This window comes from Dermacentor variabilis, chromosome 11 (assembly GCF_050947875.1).
Source record: "Dermacentor variabilis isolate Ectoservices chromosome 11, ASM5094787v1, whole genome shotgun sequence".
NCBI lineage: Eukaryota > Metazoa > Arthropoda > Arachnida > Ixodida > Ixodidae > Dermacentor > Dermacentor variabilis.
The window spans coordinates 50149208-50168045 of NC_134578.1; the positions used below are offsets into that span (position 1 = coordinate 50149208).

The window sequence follows — 18838 nt, forward strand, 5'->3', positions numbered from 1 at the left end:
GTTGAAGCAACAGCACTCACTGATTTTTGTTGTTTGAGGACAGATCAACCAGGTGCTTAGGTAACCAGTTCGAAACACTGGCAGTCAGCATCATCATGTTTTATGTCCACTGCAGGATGAAGGCCTCTCCCAGCAAACTGTATTCCATGCCTGCCAATTTTCTAATTTCACCACACTAACTGAACCTCTGCAGTCCTCTATCGCGTTTCGATCCCTAACATGTTCTCTATGCATTACATGACCTGCCTGACTCTTCCAACTTTATCCTTAATTACACATCGAGTTTCCATTACTTCTTTGCGACTACGTTAATTGCACTAGCGTTTTGAGTGCTGCACAATTCAGTCTAGAATTTTTATTCGGTCTTTATTATATCATCGAATCTTCCTTACTTATTTTTGACTGCACACATCTTGTTCCTGCTAGTGCCAAGCCTCCTTACTGATCTTGTGCATTCTACTTTTGCTTACTGCTTTCTCACTCTTTTCAGTCATATAATTTTGAATGATGCTTATTAATTGTTCTGTTGTTGATCAGCCTTAACAGTTCAGTCAATAAGCTTATCCTCAATCTTTTTGATGGTATAATTCTGAACATGACTCATGTCTTTTTTTTTTTAAATCAGTCTTGACAGTTCAGCCAGTAAGCTTGGGGTGCCAACTTAGAACATTGCTTTTAAACAAGTAAAAATAGTTTTTAAAGAATTTATACAGAAAGATAAGCGATAGTCGAAATGATATACTATTCAAAAGATTGAGGATATAAGAGCTTCTTTATTACAAAATATGCATTAAGCATTCATAAAATTATTTTATGCAAGCCTAAATAATATCTATTTTTCGGCTCATCCATAGTGCACTGCTTGTGGCAGTATGTAGGTTCTAGGGATTTATCTTTAGATCTGGCGGTCTCTGGGTCTGTTTAGGGATTTAGCGTCTTTCTCAAAGTATCTAGGGATTTTTAAAGATGCAGTTCTCTCAGCATTTACACCACTATGCACATTCATAAGTACACACACAGAAGGTTACTGGAACCAGCTGCTTCTTAACTCTCTATGCTACCAGTGGAGGTGGAGCAGCAGTCGCTATAACTAGAGGCGCTGTAGTCGGTCGCGATTTCTTTAAATTCTGCCATCATAATAGAAAATGTAGGGCCAGGTTTCTTTTTACCAAAAAGGGCATTCAACGCTGCCACCTATGCTTTATTTTGGAAACTCTTTGCCCTTCTTCACGAAAGAGGGCAAAGAATTATCACAGAAGGCTATTACAGTTACTGAGCAGCACGTGTAAAAGCAAAACTTCAGCAGCTTGGTCAGTTTCATCTTTTGCGTGTTCAAGAACGCATGCTTGGCAGTTCACAATGTTTCTGCTTTCACAGCACCTCATACATTCATGGTTCCAAGAGTTCTGTGTACAGTAGACGCATTACTTAATAAAGTAAATGGCAACTTCTGCCATTTGCTTTTAAGCACTTGTCCTGTCTGGTCTTCCTTCTTTGTGTCCTTGTGTTTTTTTGCACTCCAAGTTAAATATTAATTCTTACAAACTCGCCCAAATATCAGCTTTTGCAGGAAACTTGTAGAATGGGTGGCCACGAAAAAGGTGAACCGAGTAAAAAAGTCACATTTTTGAGCCCGAAAGGCGAAGTACTGATTGTGATAGCAAATTAGCAGATGGCTGTGCGAAGTATGAATAGTAGTTTTAGTGGCTGTATAAACTTGTAAACATTCAGTTACTAATTAAATTACTAATCATATAATGTCTAAGCATGACCGAACAAGGACGTAGTGGGAAGAAACAGACATGCAGAGACATGCAGTGCTGTCTTTGTGTGTCCGGTTCTTCTTATGTCCTTATTCAGTTGTGATTACACATTCTATCACAGATTCAAACCAACTAGCCCGCCAACGTGTTTTAATTGTCAAGCACAGTGTCACGTGTGCACAGGTAAAGATATGAACACATCTTGCTCGATGAGCACAGAAACTTGCTGTCAATATGCTGGAGTGAGGAATGGCGGCAGCAGCAAGCAAATTGACCTTCATGCATCTCTTGCTTCAATGTGAACAAAACGTTGAAAGCACGGCGCATACAAAGCTACCGGCACTATGTGCACTCTGCAAACATCACAGATCGCTTTGAAGATGAGGCGCGAGTGGGCGCGCACTTTGGCCACGTTGCAGATAGCTTTCAAGACACATGAGTGCCGGCAACGCGTCCGGCATCCGCAAAAGGAGTGTACTACAGCGTGCTCAATGCCACAGTAGACGCCGCAGTTGTCTCCACTCTGTATATGGAGCGGTGGGTGAGGTGGACATTGAGGCACCCTAGCAGCCGCCGGAGAAGAATGCCCCTCCTCCCTTGCCTGACACTCCCTGCCTCGTGCACGACAGGAGAATGCACAATTCCGGCCCCAATTCCTCGCTCGCGCATGCGAGATCGAGCTGCATTCGCGGCTACCCTCGCACGCTTTCAATCGCACATACAGCATACGATGCGCGGCGACGGTTTTACAGCCCTTGGACTTTATACGGAACCTCACGGCGACGCCGACGGCAGAAATGTGCCTGGAGTGTCTATATAATTGCTATCGCAATAAAATAATTTATCCTTCTACAAGACATAAAGATGTGAACAGAAGCGCGCACAAAGCTCTGCGGCCCCGTGAAGCATGACGTCGTCACTGCATAAAAACATTTGCGATTTCTTTCGCAATCTATAATCTTTGGCGGCATCAATCTACAGTAGGATACCATAAAGGTTCATACAATGTATTATTGTTAAAAAAATCTATTTAGGACACAACTTAAAAAAAAACAGCAGTTGACAACTAAGGCACACGGACCTCGCGGCGTTGTGTTACTCCGCTAGCCAATCACAGAAGCAAATAAAGTCGTCGTCATGCGACGTTTTCTAAATGGCGTCGTGCTTGATACCTTCTGACCGTCTGCTGTTCTTGAAGAGTCTTTTCGTGGTCGTTTCATCGGCGGAAGCGATGAGGTGCGCAACAGACATGCACAAAGTGTATGCAGTCTGATCATTTCAGTCTTCAAAAGTCCTCGGTACAGTTCATTTCATTGCTGAGCCCGTTTTACTCGTGAAACTTCACTGCCAAGTGAAGTGAAACTTGACAAAATAGTTGCGGCGAAGCAAGCGTTTTATTTCAGTTCAATAAAGAATTAGGCTTTCGTCGTTTCACTAAAACTGACGAGTGAAAACGTATAAAATTACGCACATACACCTTTTTTTTGTGGTTACCGCCTTATTTATGTAACGGGAAAAGTTTGAAGTACAAACTATTTGCAGCCTCGCGGAGGAGCAATGGCTGGCGGTTATGAGTGCGTGGGCGGGGCTTCACTAGGTATCCGACTATAGGGATAATACGGCACACCGTTGGCAACACTGCCTGCGTTCAAGAGGATGCCATCCGTGCGATCCGCGCATTCCCGTGCTCACGCTTTCTTTCCGAAGGATGAGCGACCTAACCGGTGGAAGTGCTTCGTCTGCCGCTGCTGCTGCTAAACGAGCTGCCCGAGCAGAGGCTCAGCGCCGCCGACGCCAGAACCCAGAGGTGCGCGCTGCCGAAGCAGAAGCTTACCGTCGCCGCCGCAGAGAGGACCCTGCCGTACGCGCCGCCGAAACGGAGGCTCACCGCCGCCGGCGGGAGAACCCTGCCGTTCGCGCTGCCGAAGCAGAAGCTAGGCGCCGCCGCCTAGAGGACCCTGCCGCCGCTGCTAAACGAGCTGCCCGTGCAGAGGCTCAGCGCCGCCGACGCCAGAATCCAGAGGTGCGCGCCGCCGAAGCAGAAGCTAAGCGCCGTCGCCGAGATGACCCTGCAGTGCGCGCCGCCGAAGCAGAACTTCAGCGTCGCCGCCGCCGAGAGGACCCTGCCGTTCGCGCCGCCGAAGCAGAAGCTAAGCGCCGCCGCCGAGAAGATCTTGCCGTTCGCGCCGCCGAAGCAGAAGTTCAGCGGCGCCGCCGCCGCCACCGAGAGGACCCTGCCGTTCGCGCCGCCAGAGCAGAAGCCAGGCGCCGCCGCCTAGAGGACCGTGCCGTTCGCGCTGCGGAAGCAGAAGCATCCGATCGCCGCCGCCAAGAGGACACGGGTGTGAGTGCCGCCGAAGCAGAAGCTAAGCGCCACCGCAGAGTGCCTCCTGCCGTTCGCGCCGCTGAAGCAGAAGCTTACCACCGCCGCCGCCAAGAGGACACGGGAGTGAGTGCCGCTGAAGCAGAATCTTCCGATCACCGCCGCCAAGAGGACACAGGGGTGAGTGCCGCCGAACCTGAAGTTTCCGATCGCCGCTCAGAGAATCCTGCGGTTCGCGCCGCCGGAGCAGAAGCTTACCATCGCCACCGCCAAGACACGGGAGTGAGTGCCGCCGAAGCAGAAGCTTCCGATCACCGCCGCCAAGAGGACACAAACGTGAGTGCCGCCGAAGCAGAACCGAAGCTCCACCGCCCAGAGAATCCTGCCGTTCGCGCCGCCGAAGCAGAAGCTTCCGATCGCCGCCGCCAAGAGGACACAGGAGTGAGTGCCGCCGAAGCAGAAGCACCTGAAACACTTAAAGAGCTGCGCTTATATTTTGCATTAGGAAGTATCGTAATTGTCGGTGGATTTTTAAACTTCTTTCTGGTGGCAACTAGTGACATCTAGCATCCCAAGTTGGCCAAAATGGCCAGGCACATAAACTGCATAGTGGGGAGAATGTCCAAAGAAAGTGATCAATTTAAAGGTTGTGATAGGCAGGTTATTGCTTTCAGCACCAACTCAGCTGAGAGGAACCAATGAGATGATGAACATAAACATGGCATGGCCTCTTGGTTAGCTCAGACAGTCGTGCAACTGCCCTGGAAAGGCATTGGTTCTGGTTTCAATCAGGAGACAAGGATGAATGTAATTGTAATTTTATTTGCACCAAGAAATGTGGGTGTACATGGTGGCGTGCCAGGCTAGTTGGAAAGGTAAAAACCCTTACGCGTGAGTGCCCGCTAGCCAACCACCATGTAGGCGAGGTCAGATGATGAATATGGGAATGGGGGCAGAGTGAGATGAGTGAGAATGGGCAGAGATGAGGAGGATTGCGATGATGTCATGAAGGTAGTGGAAAGAAGGGAGGAATCGCGATGAGGTGAGATGGTTCACACACTGTTATATCTGCAATTGAGAGATACTGTGTGCGAAATGCCTGGAAAGTTCCCAGGATACCATAGGTGACCTGGGCAAGGGATGTCACAGAGACGGGAAAGGACAAGAAGTCCCTAATGGATGCAGGAACAATACCTTGATTTAAGTGAGTTGGTTTAGCTTGACAGCTTTCTCAAAAAAGCGCTAAAGACGAAGTTGAAGGAACACATACGCCAGTCCTGTCGTATGTGTTCCTTCGTCTTCATCTTTAGCGCTTTTTTATGAAAACTGTCAGGATGCAGGAAGCCAGGACTCGCGATGCCGGACAGTCCTTCCGTGAAATGGCTCGGGTTGCCCCGACCTCTTGCTGACGCGCACTGCAGTAGACAGAAGGTTGTTACCAAGGGAACCATCAAGGAGTTTGCACAGTATACAGACCCTAAATGTCCTACGTCGTTCTTCAAGAGGTCGCCAGCCAAGTGATTTGAGCACATATAGTCCGTGATGTCCGGGCTTGCATGCCCTCAAGGCAGTTAATGAGGTGATGTTGATGGGGAGCCCAGATGGCACAGCAGTATTCCAAAAGAGGGACCGCAGGCCTGAACTGTTTCGTGATTCGAGAGATAAAGCCAACGGTTCACCGAGCCTTGGTGACGACACCAGCAACATGGACTGAATAGTCGAGGTTATGTGACAGTGTGGCGCCCAGGATGGTGACGTGTTCAGTGACAGTTAGCAGAGAATTGTTGACCTTATACACGGGGACTGTGCGCGACTTGCTGGAGCGAAACCGGGTAACAGTGCATTTTGAGGTGTTGCGGCTGCAGGTAGCCGAGTGGGCCCATTTCCCTCGCCAGATACCACCAAACAAGGTGAAGCAATATCAATACAGGCTGCGCTGCATCTGCAAAGCGCAAGAGAAAAAGTCTGAGAGCAGATGGGATTGCGAAAAGTGCGAAGTTGCTCTTCACATGCCTGTGTGTTTCAAGGCATTTCACACACGGAAGTCATTTTGAGTGTGTTGGTGCACTGAGAAATTGCGCATCCAATAAATCAAGGTTTGTTGCTGTCCCACATGTTTTGCGGTATTTATCGCGATTTTTATACAGCGCCGCACGCAGTCTACCGGCGAAAAAATTTCGGCGCGGAGTACCAGGCAGGAACGGCCGCGGAGGGCGTGGAAGCCAAGGGGTTAAGTGCGTGATGGTTGCTAGAGCCGTTTCGCAACTGCGGCCATAAACCATGTTTACTGTTGGCTACGGAGTGGGACCCTTCAAGGAAGTTCAGGAGCTGGCTATTGAATATGCGCTCAAATGTGTGGCAGACAATAGACATGTTTGACATTGGGCGATAGTGTTTGGATAGTCAACCGGCCTTCCATTACCCTTATGCAAGGGTGTTACTATTGCCTGGAGCCACTCCTCAGGGCATTAATAGAGAATCAGATGTGAAGTGCACCATAGAGAGTTCTGGATGGCAGGACGCAGATGAGGCTGGGTGCTCTGTAGTAGGCAGGACGGGCAGTGGGTGGGGTGGGGCGTGACAGAAAAATGCATAGGTGGGCGTTGGCCGGTGGTGGAGGTGAAATGATCCGCAAGAGCACCGGCGATCTGGTGTGATGTCTCGGCAGGTCGTACACAAAAGAAAAAAAAGCTGGGTCGTTGAGATGAAGGTAGTTGGCCACCAAAGCACCAGAAGACTTTTGGGTCGGACTTCGCCCTATCTGCAATTTGCTGAATGTACTGCCGGTAAGAAGCATAAGTGTTGAGAGTGGTAAGAGTGCATAAGGGGTAAGAAGCATAAGTTCACGCTAGTGCTCCTTTGCCTGTTGCAGAGTGGCATGGCATTGCGAAAGGCGTGCCTTCCGTAACAGTGAGCGTTTGATGCGAGCAGCTTTGATAATGTCAATTGTAATCCACGGTGAACACTTCCATTTGGATGAGCACGAGGAATATGGGATGCACTCCTATTGGATTGCGAGTACAAAGGCGCACCACAGGTTGTAATTGGACAGCCAGTCCAATCCCATGGTGGTCATGGTCCATGGAGCCAAGTGGGTTAGATGAGTGAGGTGGCCGAAGTTGATTAAGTTTTCATATTTTGCGGGCATGGTGCCCAGTGTGAGGCAATGAAACAGCATAGCACAATTCTATGGCAAGGTAGTCGCTTCCATGAAGCCCTATGGATACACCAACAGACAGCACACGTGTGATGTCAGAAGTGAAAACCAAGTCCAGAAAGCTGGCAGCACCAGCATGGGTATTGTGTATGGGCTGGTAGCAAGTTTGAGAGAGGCCAGCAGATGTAGTAGTCTCGAGCAGAAGGTCATCGGTACTGTCGCAGGCAACAGGGTCCATGTGGGTACTCCAGTCAATGTGGATATTAATGTTGCCAAATACGAGTGTGTTGGGGTGTTGCCGCCTCCAGCGACAAGTTGAGCAGGCGATCGACTTCCTCATGCGAGGTTGGTTGGCAGTAGGCACATCCGACAAGGATTGATCCACAAGAAAGAAAGAACTCCACAAACAGCGTTTCAAGATTGGTGTGCTCCAGGTTGAGGTGCCTGTTGACACGGAAGTAGGATGGGATTGCCATCAGAGCTCCGCTGCCTCTGCCACGTCTGTCCTTTTGGAACGCGGTGCATTCTTTGAGTGGTAAGAGCTTGCTGTCTGCCACAGTCGCATCAAGCCATGTCTTGCATAGCAAGATGGTGGTGCATGGTGGGAGCGAGGAAGCAAGCCCTTGAAGATTGAGAGTTTTGTTCTAAATGCTCCTGCAGTTATTATACCAGAAAGCGTTATCTCATTGGTGCCTAGTTTTGGCTGGGGAGGAGTGTTATCGGACGATGTGGTGGTGGCGGCTCCATTCGGCGGCAGCGAGCAGGCAGAACCATGGGTCAGTGCAGGCACCTAAATGACCATACTGGCGTAAGGTTATATGTACACAATTGCGGTGAAATCACCTGTCACACAAATCGCAGCACAGTGCAGCCTGGTCATCCCGCACTCGTTTCCCACAGCAGACGTAAACAGGTTGTCAAGGGCCGGGGTTAGGCGAAATATTGCCAGCGAGCAGAAGGCACCGAACCACACAGGCGCGGCGAGCAGTGACGGTTAGGACAGATGTGTAGGAGCACGGACGTGCAGAAACCGCTGAGCCGACGCAAGCAAGTCTGTCAAGTACTGGCAGGTTAGGCTTACAGGCCGGCAAGTTTGAGAAAGGCATCAGATCGGGTCGGGCGTTACGCGGTACGTCGAAAAGTGGAGGCAGGAGGGGACCAGAGTAACAGCATGGCTTACTGTATCATGCGTAATCAATTTGTAGCCTTAGGAGAAGTACAAGTGCAACTGAGAAGCAGAGCCACAAAAAACAATGTGCGCCTGCCATGGCTTCACTTTTATATATTTTTTATTTTATATATAATGTTTTTCACAGCTAGAAAGCCTAGAGAAACTTGTACAGGCACCAGTTCTAATTTTGTGCTCTTTTGGGTGGATGGAAAATTTTCCCTCTCGTGACTCTCCACCTCGTGGTCTTCCCCAGAACTGATTGCCGCATTTAGTGTCCCTGTGTTTCATGTTAATTTGGCCTTGGTGCATGATATGCTAGCCTCCGAGTTTTGGTCAAATGGTAATCACTGCCTTGGTCTCGGGCTTGATTGACTTGGGTTTGACTTTTCTTGAATAGTAAAGATTTCTTCCTGTGAAGCCCATGTGGGTTTCCTTTGTAATTTTAACGCGATAGCGTGTTGCAGAAAATCCGGCATTTCGGCAAAAATAATTCCAAACCATGCAAACGCAACCACGCATACCCAACAACTCAGACCCTCCATGTAGTGCAAAGAAGTTACTGAACTAATTGAATTTCTCAAAATAAAGTGCATCAGAAAAATCGTAAGGTATGACTTACACATAGCCTACAGACATGACAGCGTCGGATTGTAATTGAATACATAAGAAAACATAATTCTGTTATGTAAAAACTCAAACAAATAGCTTTTTCAGCGTTTATACCATTCATAGACTGGCCATGGTATCCACGATTTGCGCGCGCTGGCACACACGAATCTTGGAGGCTAAGGAGTGATGCGCCCGGTTCCTTGCAACACCTCCAGATGATGCTTGCATCTGCTGCATTGCGGCCCACGCAAGAGGCTACGTTTCTGTCAGAAAGCTCGCTTTCGGGCATAGCATTTGGCACCAGCGTTTTCCGGTAAACTTTACAGTTACATAAGCTGCAGTTGCCAGGAAGCATAAGAAGGCAATCAGGGATCTTTGAATGCTATCGCATTCCACTCTAAAGGCAAAGCTTAAGTGTCCTCCAAATTTTTGTGCTACTTTTGAGTAAATGACACCCTTCCTTTTCATTGCACTCATTATAGCTCCATTTGCACTAGGTCCTTTTAAAAAGTTATGCCTTTCAAAGTTAGTCTTTGAAAGGCATTACACTCATTTCAGCATGTTCATCAGTTTCCAGAAAAGGTGTTCCAGGGGACTGCTTTAAGGTAATGACCCTTATGAAGAGAAACAAGTCATTAGTAGTTTCCACTGTTGTAGAAGATGTAACTGGCTCTGGCAGTCGAACTGTTGCCAGCACCGTACTGTGCTGGCATCCTGTGCTTACCACCCATGGGTGGTAAGCACAGGATGCCAGTGTGCGTGATGATGGCTGGAGGAATGCAAAAGCAGTTCAGTGGCTCAGAGTGTTGGCAGTGAGGTTAACTAATTAGTCTGGTGAAGCTAGAAGAACAGCTTGGCTCAAAATTCTGTTTTTGTGCAACATTCTGTGCACAATAGCCTCAAATAATGTGAAGCCCATTTCTGACTAGAATTCACCGCAAAACATCTGTACTCTGTTTCTGTATGCTCGTGTACTTACGTTTAGGTTCAAGTTTGGTGCAGTTTTGATTACCGTTAGATCCCGAGAGATAGCCCACCTAAAATTGAGTGAAAATATTAGGCGGGCTAACTTTCATCAGTGTGGTGAGTAACTTTCAGTTTCTTTAAAAGCCGGGAGCATAGTCAGGGGTTGGGTGACCTTTCGAGGGTGGGACTTCTCTCGGGATTGTATGGTGGTATAGGTACAATTTTAACCACCCCCGGTAGTCAAAATCAATCCATAGTCTCCCACTAAGGCATGCCTCATAATCATATTGTGGCACATAAGATCCTGGAATTTAACAATTAGGGCAATGCTATGAAGGCTTGATAGACTTGTCTCATTGCTTGCACTCGTGACCAAGAAATGGTGCTTGACACATAATAGAAGAGTATAGGTACATGTCATCTAATTTGATGTGAAATTGCATCTCCTACATTATTGCAAAATATAACGTATTTATTACGTGAAAGGTGTCGGAGGCCTGAACTTATTATCGACCAAACGAACGGACTGATCAGTGGCTACAGTGCCTCACTTGCTCTTTCAACCATAACATAGTACGCCATATACCGGATGCCCAAAGGTACACAAATATGCCATTTGACGTAACTTTGCATCTGCAAGTTGTAGTTGCAGCATGTAAAATAGTTATACAGTAGAAAGCTTCACAGATCAGACTCAACTGCTCTGGAAAATGGGCTGAGTGAGCCTTCTGTGGTCAGGTTTGATGGAGAGGATCGAGTCAGGTCTGACCTGACATGACCTGACCTGAACCGGTGGAATGGCTCTTACCAAGGCCATCCTTGCACTGTCTTTGCCTTGCACGTTAACCATCGTTGACTGTGTGGCACCAGCTGCTGTTCTCATAATTGCTGCCAGCATGTTGCTAGTTTTCATACCAATGCCTTGGAAAGCACTCCATCGCACTCCGATTGATTGACCGACTTCTGTCGCAAGAAACTGACCGAAGTAATAGTGTATGTGGATGCAATTCAGGAGGAGGGTAGTAGTGTTTCCACTGTGTTTAATCATTGACCTTACCATCTTCTTGGTGCCGCAGTAATTACATTTTGTACGGAACCTGCTGTTACAATTGTTGTGACCTTCTAATGCCAATGTCCTACGGTAGCTGTCATCTGCTGCTTTTCAAAGTGACTCGGCAGGCGGCAACGTGCAAGCAATTTAGTTTTGCCTTTCTCAAATATTGCCTGCCAGAAATGACTGGAGTGACAGCTCTGCAGGAGATGATGCTGCATGCCATACCTTTCATTCCTGACCGCATCATGCACACCATACGATCCTGCTTTTACGAACAAGTAATTATGCTAGGACAAAAGGAGGCAAACTGTGAGAAACAACCGGAGGACCGCATTTCTTATGACTGCTGCAGGAGTCACGCGAGGTTCATAGCTCAAAGCATTGGACTGAATGGAGGTTCATGCTGGCATGAAGCTTTTAGCAAAATTTTCTACAGCTACTTGGGCAACGTTTCTATTCATTTTGTCTACGAGATTCTCCTCTCCCTCTAAGTGTACCATCCTCTATACTTGCAGCAACGTGATGGCACAAGAGTGGGTTGCTCCACTAGCCCTGCCGCTTTTCGATTGCCGTATTATGGACCGTGCATTGTGCGCTGGTGCACCAATACGAGCCCAGAAAGATTATTTCGTGTTCCTAAAGACAACAGGTGAGCGTGCAGTTTTTGTCCTGGCTTTTGTTTGTGCTTAGCCTGTGTGCAACCATATGTAGCTGTTTTACAGTGAGCTATCAGGGAATATTAGTATAATAAATCTGATTTGAGAAGATCAAGGTGGTGCCATGATACCTTTTTATCAAAAAGCAGCGATAAAGCACTTGAGACGTATAGCCTTACCTTTGCTTCTCTCACCATTATTTAAAAATGTATTTATGAGACTTAAGGTAGAAGTACTGCAAATTGTACTGTGCCAAGAAAGACAACAAAACAAGCACACTCTTGTGCGATCTCTTCATTTTATCTCATTGGTAGTTTTCATTTTCACTCACTGTTCCTGTAGGATGGAAGCTTTCCTAAAGTACGCTGAAAGGCCACAGCTGTTCGGGTTGCCCAAGGAAGTAGTACATTTTTACCGAGTCTGCTCGGCACACTTCACGGAATCGGACTACAAGGACCCGGCGAAAACCAAACTTAAGTGGTTGGCTGTGCCATCTGTAAAGGCTCCAGATGAGTCGAAAGGTAAGTGAGACAACAAGAATAAAGCTTTTATGGATAGGCTAGGTGCACCTTAGCTGACAGTACACATTGCTTGATTATGTCACGTGCATTGTTGCATTTCATCTGCCTTATACATCACATTCCAAATGCTGGTTTTAAGATTAGTGAGCACAGCTATCACGCAGCAGTGCTGGAAAGAAAATGTGTGCTCGCAATGACAGCTATAGGTTTTTTGTCATGCACTGTGTGGCGACAGTGAACGCTTCACATCTGCAGCTTCATAGAAAGAATAGCTGTATTGCAACGTGTGCAGACATGAATATAGCTTTTTCTAAATTTGCAATCTGCTTTCAGGCAGTGGAGTGAGCCACAAGCAAACCTGTCCACCTCTCCCATGAGCACTTTTGCATCATGAAGGCACTAGGCTGCTCTAAACTTACTCATCTTCTCATGGTTGTAAAAATGCATGAAATGTTCTATTGTGAGTCGTACAAGAAAGCAGCGACCTGCGTAGGACCTTAGCAGTCGACATTTAGAACATAACCCAACATGGGTCCTAGTTTAAAGCTACCCTGAAACGATTTTGACGATTGTGTACAACAGTCAATAGGGTGGTCCTTCTGATCATTAAGAGACAGATTTAAGTGCTTTGTGGGAAAGCGTGTAATTTAACACAATATTCTAAAAATGTGGATCACTACTGATGGCAGCAGCGCCACTCCCCTGAGGTTTCAGCTGCTCCTTCCCACACTACTTAGCGTGTGTGAGTGGTGTCACTTGGGCGAGCAATTCTATTGGCTACCCAGGCAAGACCAATGGGAATGCTTTGTCTCGCTTAATTTTAATAATACTATACATATGTATAAAAAATTTGCATGCCCTATAAAGTAAATTCATAAATGCAACGCTAAATATATATTTTCCTCTAAACCAAGGGTTGCTTGCGCATTAGAATTGAGCAAATATGGTGCCTTTGCTTGGTTGTTGGAGCTTTTATTGCTAGATGTCAACAGCTGTCTTTCCTTGCGGTCACATCTGCTGCTAATAGACAGTGTTTAGTTTAATAGTGTAATAGCGAGGTTATAGGAAGTACAGTGTTACAATTTCTGCAAGTAAACTTTTGCAGAATGTGGTCTTTAGTTTAGTGTGATAGCATTGATTATCTCCCAAGGATGCTATTCAATTATGCTTTAAAGTTCTGCACACATGGTGCACATTACTTATTTATATCTATTTGCCAAGCATTGCATGTATGTGCAAAAAGTGCGAGAAGCAGCGCAGAGAAGACCAGGAGCGCATTGTATTTGTCGTATTGCTAACCGTAGCTTCCTACATAATTTTGATGTCTGCTGATCGGCAGCAAAATCTGTACAAGCCAGCCATTGCGCCTAGCTCTCAAACTCAACTATGTGCCGCTACCGTTCCACAGTTTTCTCTTGTTAGGCCTCGAAGCGTTTTAAATGAGAAGCTACCTAGAAAACTGTGAAGTTATCCATAATGCTTTGTTGTTCAAACGGCCTGAGACTACGTAAAAGCCATTTTGCACACTCTTTTGCTACGAATGGAGTGAATTGTGTAACAGAAAGCCCCAATTCAGCTCGAAGCGGATGGCCGCAACTGCTGCCGTGTTGCCATGCTAGGGCCATAAACGTAAAACTATTCCAATACGTTTTTATTCCAATCTCCTGACGTCAAATTTGCGTAACCGCCGATGCAAGCATCGGGCGGTCACCTGCAGGGTTGTCTCAACAAACCAATCAAATGCTCCCCTCGTTCATAGGAGGTCACTTTTGTTTTCTTGAAAAATGAATAACATTGCCGGCACTGAGCGGCTTGTCTTATCTAATTGGCTCACAAGAGGCGAGGAGCATGCTCAAGTGGAGAGGGAGTCAATGGGGCCGAGCCACTGCACTGAATATCGATAACCGGAGGAAGAGGGTGGCACCGACGTCTGCGTTTGGTCCGCTTTCTCTTACTTAGCTTGCGGTGGCTTGTCGACAATCACGGTGGCATGCAACGGAAGCTTAAGAATGACACTAAAATGGATCCCCGGCAAAGAATAGTTGGCAGAACAAGGTCGTAAACGTGCCGAAAGCTCTCGAAAACGTTACACGGTCATGCAAAAAGTTTTATTGCACGCAAATAAACCCATGCTCTCCAGCAGGGCTGAGTAGCCAGTGCCAGAGCGATCGGCGGCAGCCATCTTTTATTCCTTTCAGAACAGAGCAGCCTGCGGCTATTCAGAAGAAAATCAAGTTTTGTTCGGCATATGAATGCATCTCTAACGCGTACGCGTCACTTTGACGCGGTAAGTTTTTGCGGTTTTGTGACATCGCGTGAGAGGCAGGTGAAGTGGGTGCAGCCCCAAAACTTTTGACCAATAGCCGAGGGCTAACGGCAAAAAGGCGTCGAATCAGAAATGACAGTTTTTGTTTTGTTCGGTCAAATTATGCATAATCAGTGTGTACATGTCATATCAGATGGGGAGCTATCGCGGTTTTCACGACGTCGCGTGACAGACAGGTGAAGTTGGGGTGGTCCAAGAAAGTTTTTGAGCCATCGCGGTGGGCTGATTGCAGAATCGGAATATAGAAAAGTTTGGAATAGCTTTACGTTATGTAAACCATGTAAAGCCGATGACATTAAATTTCTTAAAATAGCATGCCTACACTAAATGCTATCGGTCATTTAGCATTTTGTATATGCATATTTTGAGCTCATAATTTCCCTAAGCCCACTATTAGTCTGAACTAAAGCAGTCTAATAATGGTGATTTCTTCATCATGATTGTTCCAAAAAATGGGGCCCTTTGTTGTAAAGATTGTCACTTCCTATTCATTCTGCGTTGATCATTAGCTTTCACCAAGCTTTACCCTTACCCATAGCATGAATCCCACCAATTTCCTCATGACTATATCAAGAAACAAATGTCTTTCTTCGTACAGCTCCAGATGCGTGCGAAATGCCAAGGCTTACCAACATGGATCAGAGCCCTGGAGTTGCCACATTGCACAGCCTTCAAGAAGATGGGGTAAGTGCTGCCAGGCAGCTTAGTGGTCATTGCACGTTTTCAATGACCTCTTAAGTTTTGAATACTGCTAGTTAACACAATCGTTTTTCAAGCCAATTTTTATAGTCTACTGTTATGTCCCAAATGCGATAGCATCTTTTTCTTTTAAGGGCCCTTAAACCACCCGGAGGTCGAAATTTATCTGTGGTGTTGCAGTTGTTCGCAAGTCTGCAGCGAACATGTAGACTCCAGAATGTTTCGAAACGGTGCCCTAATAATGGAGTTACACGCGTTTGCAGATCGAAATGTGACCCTCGCTCGTTTCGCTCCTTCCTTCGCTACGCTCCGTTTATACAGCTGGTCACTCCTCTTCCCCGAGTGCTCCTCCAAATGTCACGTGACATACGTCACCGCCAACGCGCCTTTCAAAACGCCGTCCGCTTCTCTCTAGAGTGACTCCACGCTTCTCGACCACCCGCTGTTGCTGCTGTGCCGGTCCATGCTCCTGCAAAGCATGCTGCTATGGACCCTGTGTTGCGGCCAGGCATTGTGCAGGGCGTCATCACGAGGCTGCTGGTGTCGCGTCGTTTCATTGTTTCCAGTTGGGGCTTTTGCAGCCAAGCACCACGCACGGATGCCTTCTAACCTTCTCAAAATACTGTCGCACTCTGTTCTCGCAGCTAATCAGACCGCTAAGCACGACTGTGTTGGAGCGCTAGCGATTTGGCACTTGCACTGCAGGCCGTAGTTACCTATTTGCAAGTGAGCAACATGATGAGAAAGAGCAGGGAGTGCACGCACCTACTAACAGATTAACTGGAAGTCGTAGGTTCTTGTTTGACCAATCGATAGGGTCTGCTCCTGGTGATGTCACTAGATGCACCCTTGTGACGTCACGACGAGCACTGGGGATGGTCCGGAGAGGAGCATGGGATTGCTTTATTAATATATATATATTTTTTGTGGCGCGCCCGCATCGCGTAATGCTGCTGCATTTGGCATCGTTGACCTTGACAACATTCCGAATTCGAAGCGCATGCTTACTTGAAATGTTAAAAAAAATATCGGAGGTTGTTTAGGGACCCTTTAAATAGCATGATTATATGCCAAGAGCTGGATCTCTCAAAGCATTGGACTAAGCAGACGTTCATGCAAGCATGAAGCTTCTAGTTAAATTTTCTACAACTGCTTGGGCAACGTTTCTATTCATTACGTCTGCGAGATTCTCCTTTCCCTCTAAGTGTACCATCCTCTATGTTTGCAGCAATGTGACGGCTCATTTTTGGATTGCTCCACTAGCCCTGATGCTTTTCGAAAGCTGTATGACGGATCGTGCATTGTACGCTGGTGCACCAATACAAGCCCACGCAGATTATTCCGTGTTCCTAAAGATAACAGGTGAGCGTGCAGTTTTTGTCCTAGCTTTTGTTTGTGCTTAGTGTGTGTGTGCAGCCATATGTAGCTGTTGTGCAGTGAGCTACCAGTGAATCTCAGTATAATAAAGCTGATTTGAGAAGAGCAAGGTGGTGCTATAATACTTTTTTATGAAAAAGCAGTGAATATAAAGCACTTGAGTCATACAGCTTTACATTCGTTTCCCTCACCATTATTTAAAGAAGAATTTATGAGGCTTAAAGGGACACTAAAGGTTACTATTAAGTGAACGTGGACTGTTGAAATACCATCCCAGAGACCTCGAAACGCTTGTTTGGTGCCAAGGAGAGACTTAATTTAAGAGAAAATGCGTTCTGAAGTGTCCGCGTACCTCTAGTGCAGTTCAAATCGCCCGCCCTCCGATCGAGGAGTACTGACATCATGGTCTCATAGTGACGTTACGCCGTCAGTGAGTAGAACGGCGTCCGCAGACGGCGCTACGGCTTTTCTGCGCAAAACGCAAACGCGCGGCCAGAAACAGAGCCAAGACAGAGCCGACAGCAGAGCGAAAGCGGGAGTATGGTGGCTAGCGGAAGGAGAAACGCGTGACCATAAGCTCGTACTTTATTCTATGACGCAAACTTCGACGCTCGTCACAATGAACCCTGACAACGACAGATTGGCTCGCGATGCTGGGCTCAACTTCAGCGATTTGAGCACTGACGAGCGCGACCTGCTGCTGAGGGCTCGCGCTGCCGGCGTCGTTGCGTACTACGACGGCGGCCTCGACACCGGCTCTCCGGAGCGGGAAAGCAACGAGGGCTTCCCACGACATCACAAGGACGTGACATTCTCACTGCTTGTTCGAAATCAGTTTCGTGAGCCAGCAGAACCCGCACAGCACGACGCTATAACGAAACTACTGAAACACCAAAGCGTGCGCGGCGCAGAGTCGAGCGCGCAGAGTCGAGCGAAAACGAAACCTTTCAACCACCCATACTACTGAAGGGTAACGTCAAAATATTATTTTTTCTTAGAATCGAATAGACGTAGATAAGTATCATTTTCTTCCGTCTTATAACCTAATGAAATGAGTTTTTTTAATACGAGTATTTGAGTATTAGTAACACAAATTATGAGGAGTGCTTTCGTCATCGGGCTAGTACCGGAATGTCGCTGGGGGGTCTCAAATCGTGTCATGCATTTACCTCAATTTCTCGGTTACTAAAGCTCTGTTCGCGATTAGATTGACGCCTTAGACGTTCTAGAACATTGCTCTACCACTTTAACTTGACTTTCTGGTAACCTTTAGCGTCCCTTTAAGGTAGAAGTACTGCAAATTGCACTGTGCCAAGAAAGACAACAAAACAAGCTCACTCTTGCGCGGTCCCTTCACTTTATCTCATTGGTACTTTTCATTTTCATTCACTGTTCCTGCAGGATGGAAGCTTTCCTAAGGTACGCTGAAAGGCCACAGCTGATAGGGTTGCCCAAGGATACAATACATCGTTACCGAGTCTGCTCGGCGCACTTCACGGAATCGGACTACATGGATCCGGCGAAAACCAAACTTAAATGGTTGGCCGTGCCATCCGTAAAGGCTGCAGATGAGTCGGAAGGTAAGCGAGACAACAAGAACAAATATTTTATGGACAGGCTAGGTGAAGCTTAGCTGATTGTGCCATCTGCATTGTTGCATTTCGTCTGCATTATGCATCGCATTCCAAATGCTGGTTTTAACATTAGTGAGCACAGCAATTGTGCAGCAGTGCTGTTCCATTTAACTTGAAAGAAAATGATGTGTGCTCACAGTGACAGCTGTAGGTTTTTTGTCATTCACTGTGTGGTGTCTGCAAACACTTCACTTTTGAAGCTTCTTAGAAAGAATAGCTGTATTGTAATCTGTGCAGATGTGAATGTAGCTTCCCTAAATATCTCAATCTGCTTTCGGACAGTGGAGTGAGCCACAAGCAAACCTATTCACCTCTCCCAGGAGCACTTATGCACCATGAAGGCACTAGGCTGCAGTAAACTTGTTCATCCTCTCATGGTTGTAAAAATGAACGAAATCTTCTAGTGTGACTGCTACAAGAAAGCCGTGACCTGTTGTGGGACCTTAGCAGTCGACATTTATGACATAGTCGAACATAGGCCCTAGATTAAAGGGACCCTGAAACAAATTTGGCACTTGTGTACAACAGTCAGTAGGGTAGGTCTTCCTTATCATTGAGAGACAGATATAAGCGCTCTGTGTG

At 46.9% G+C, this 18838-nt stretch overlaps 1 protein-coding gene across 1 annotated transcript in view; it reads left to right on the plus strand.

Moving 5' to 3' along the window:
- The first annotated feature begins 3314 nt into the window (after nucleotides 1-3314).
- The window catches only part of LOC142564170 (uncharacterized), a 41089-nt gene continuing 25565 nt past the window's right edge, over nucleotides 3315-18838 (plus strand). Inside the window, exons 1-6 of the mRNA XM_075675060.1 lie at nucleotides 3315-4527; nucleotides 11559-11692; nucleotides 12042-12220; nucleotides 15145-15230; nucleotides 16474-16607; nucleotides 18024-18202. Of these exons, the coding sequence (XP_075531175.1) occupies nucleotides 3472-4527; nucleotides 11559-11692; nucleotides 12042-12220; nucleotides 15145-15230; nucleotides 16474-16607; nucleotides 18024-18202 (1768 nt within the window). The 5' untranslated portion in view covers nucleotides 3315-3471. The remainder of the gene's footprint in view (nucleotides 4528-11558; nucleotides 11693-12041; nucleotides 12221-15144; nucleotides 15231-16473; nucleotides 16608-18023; nucleotides 18203-18838) is intronic.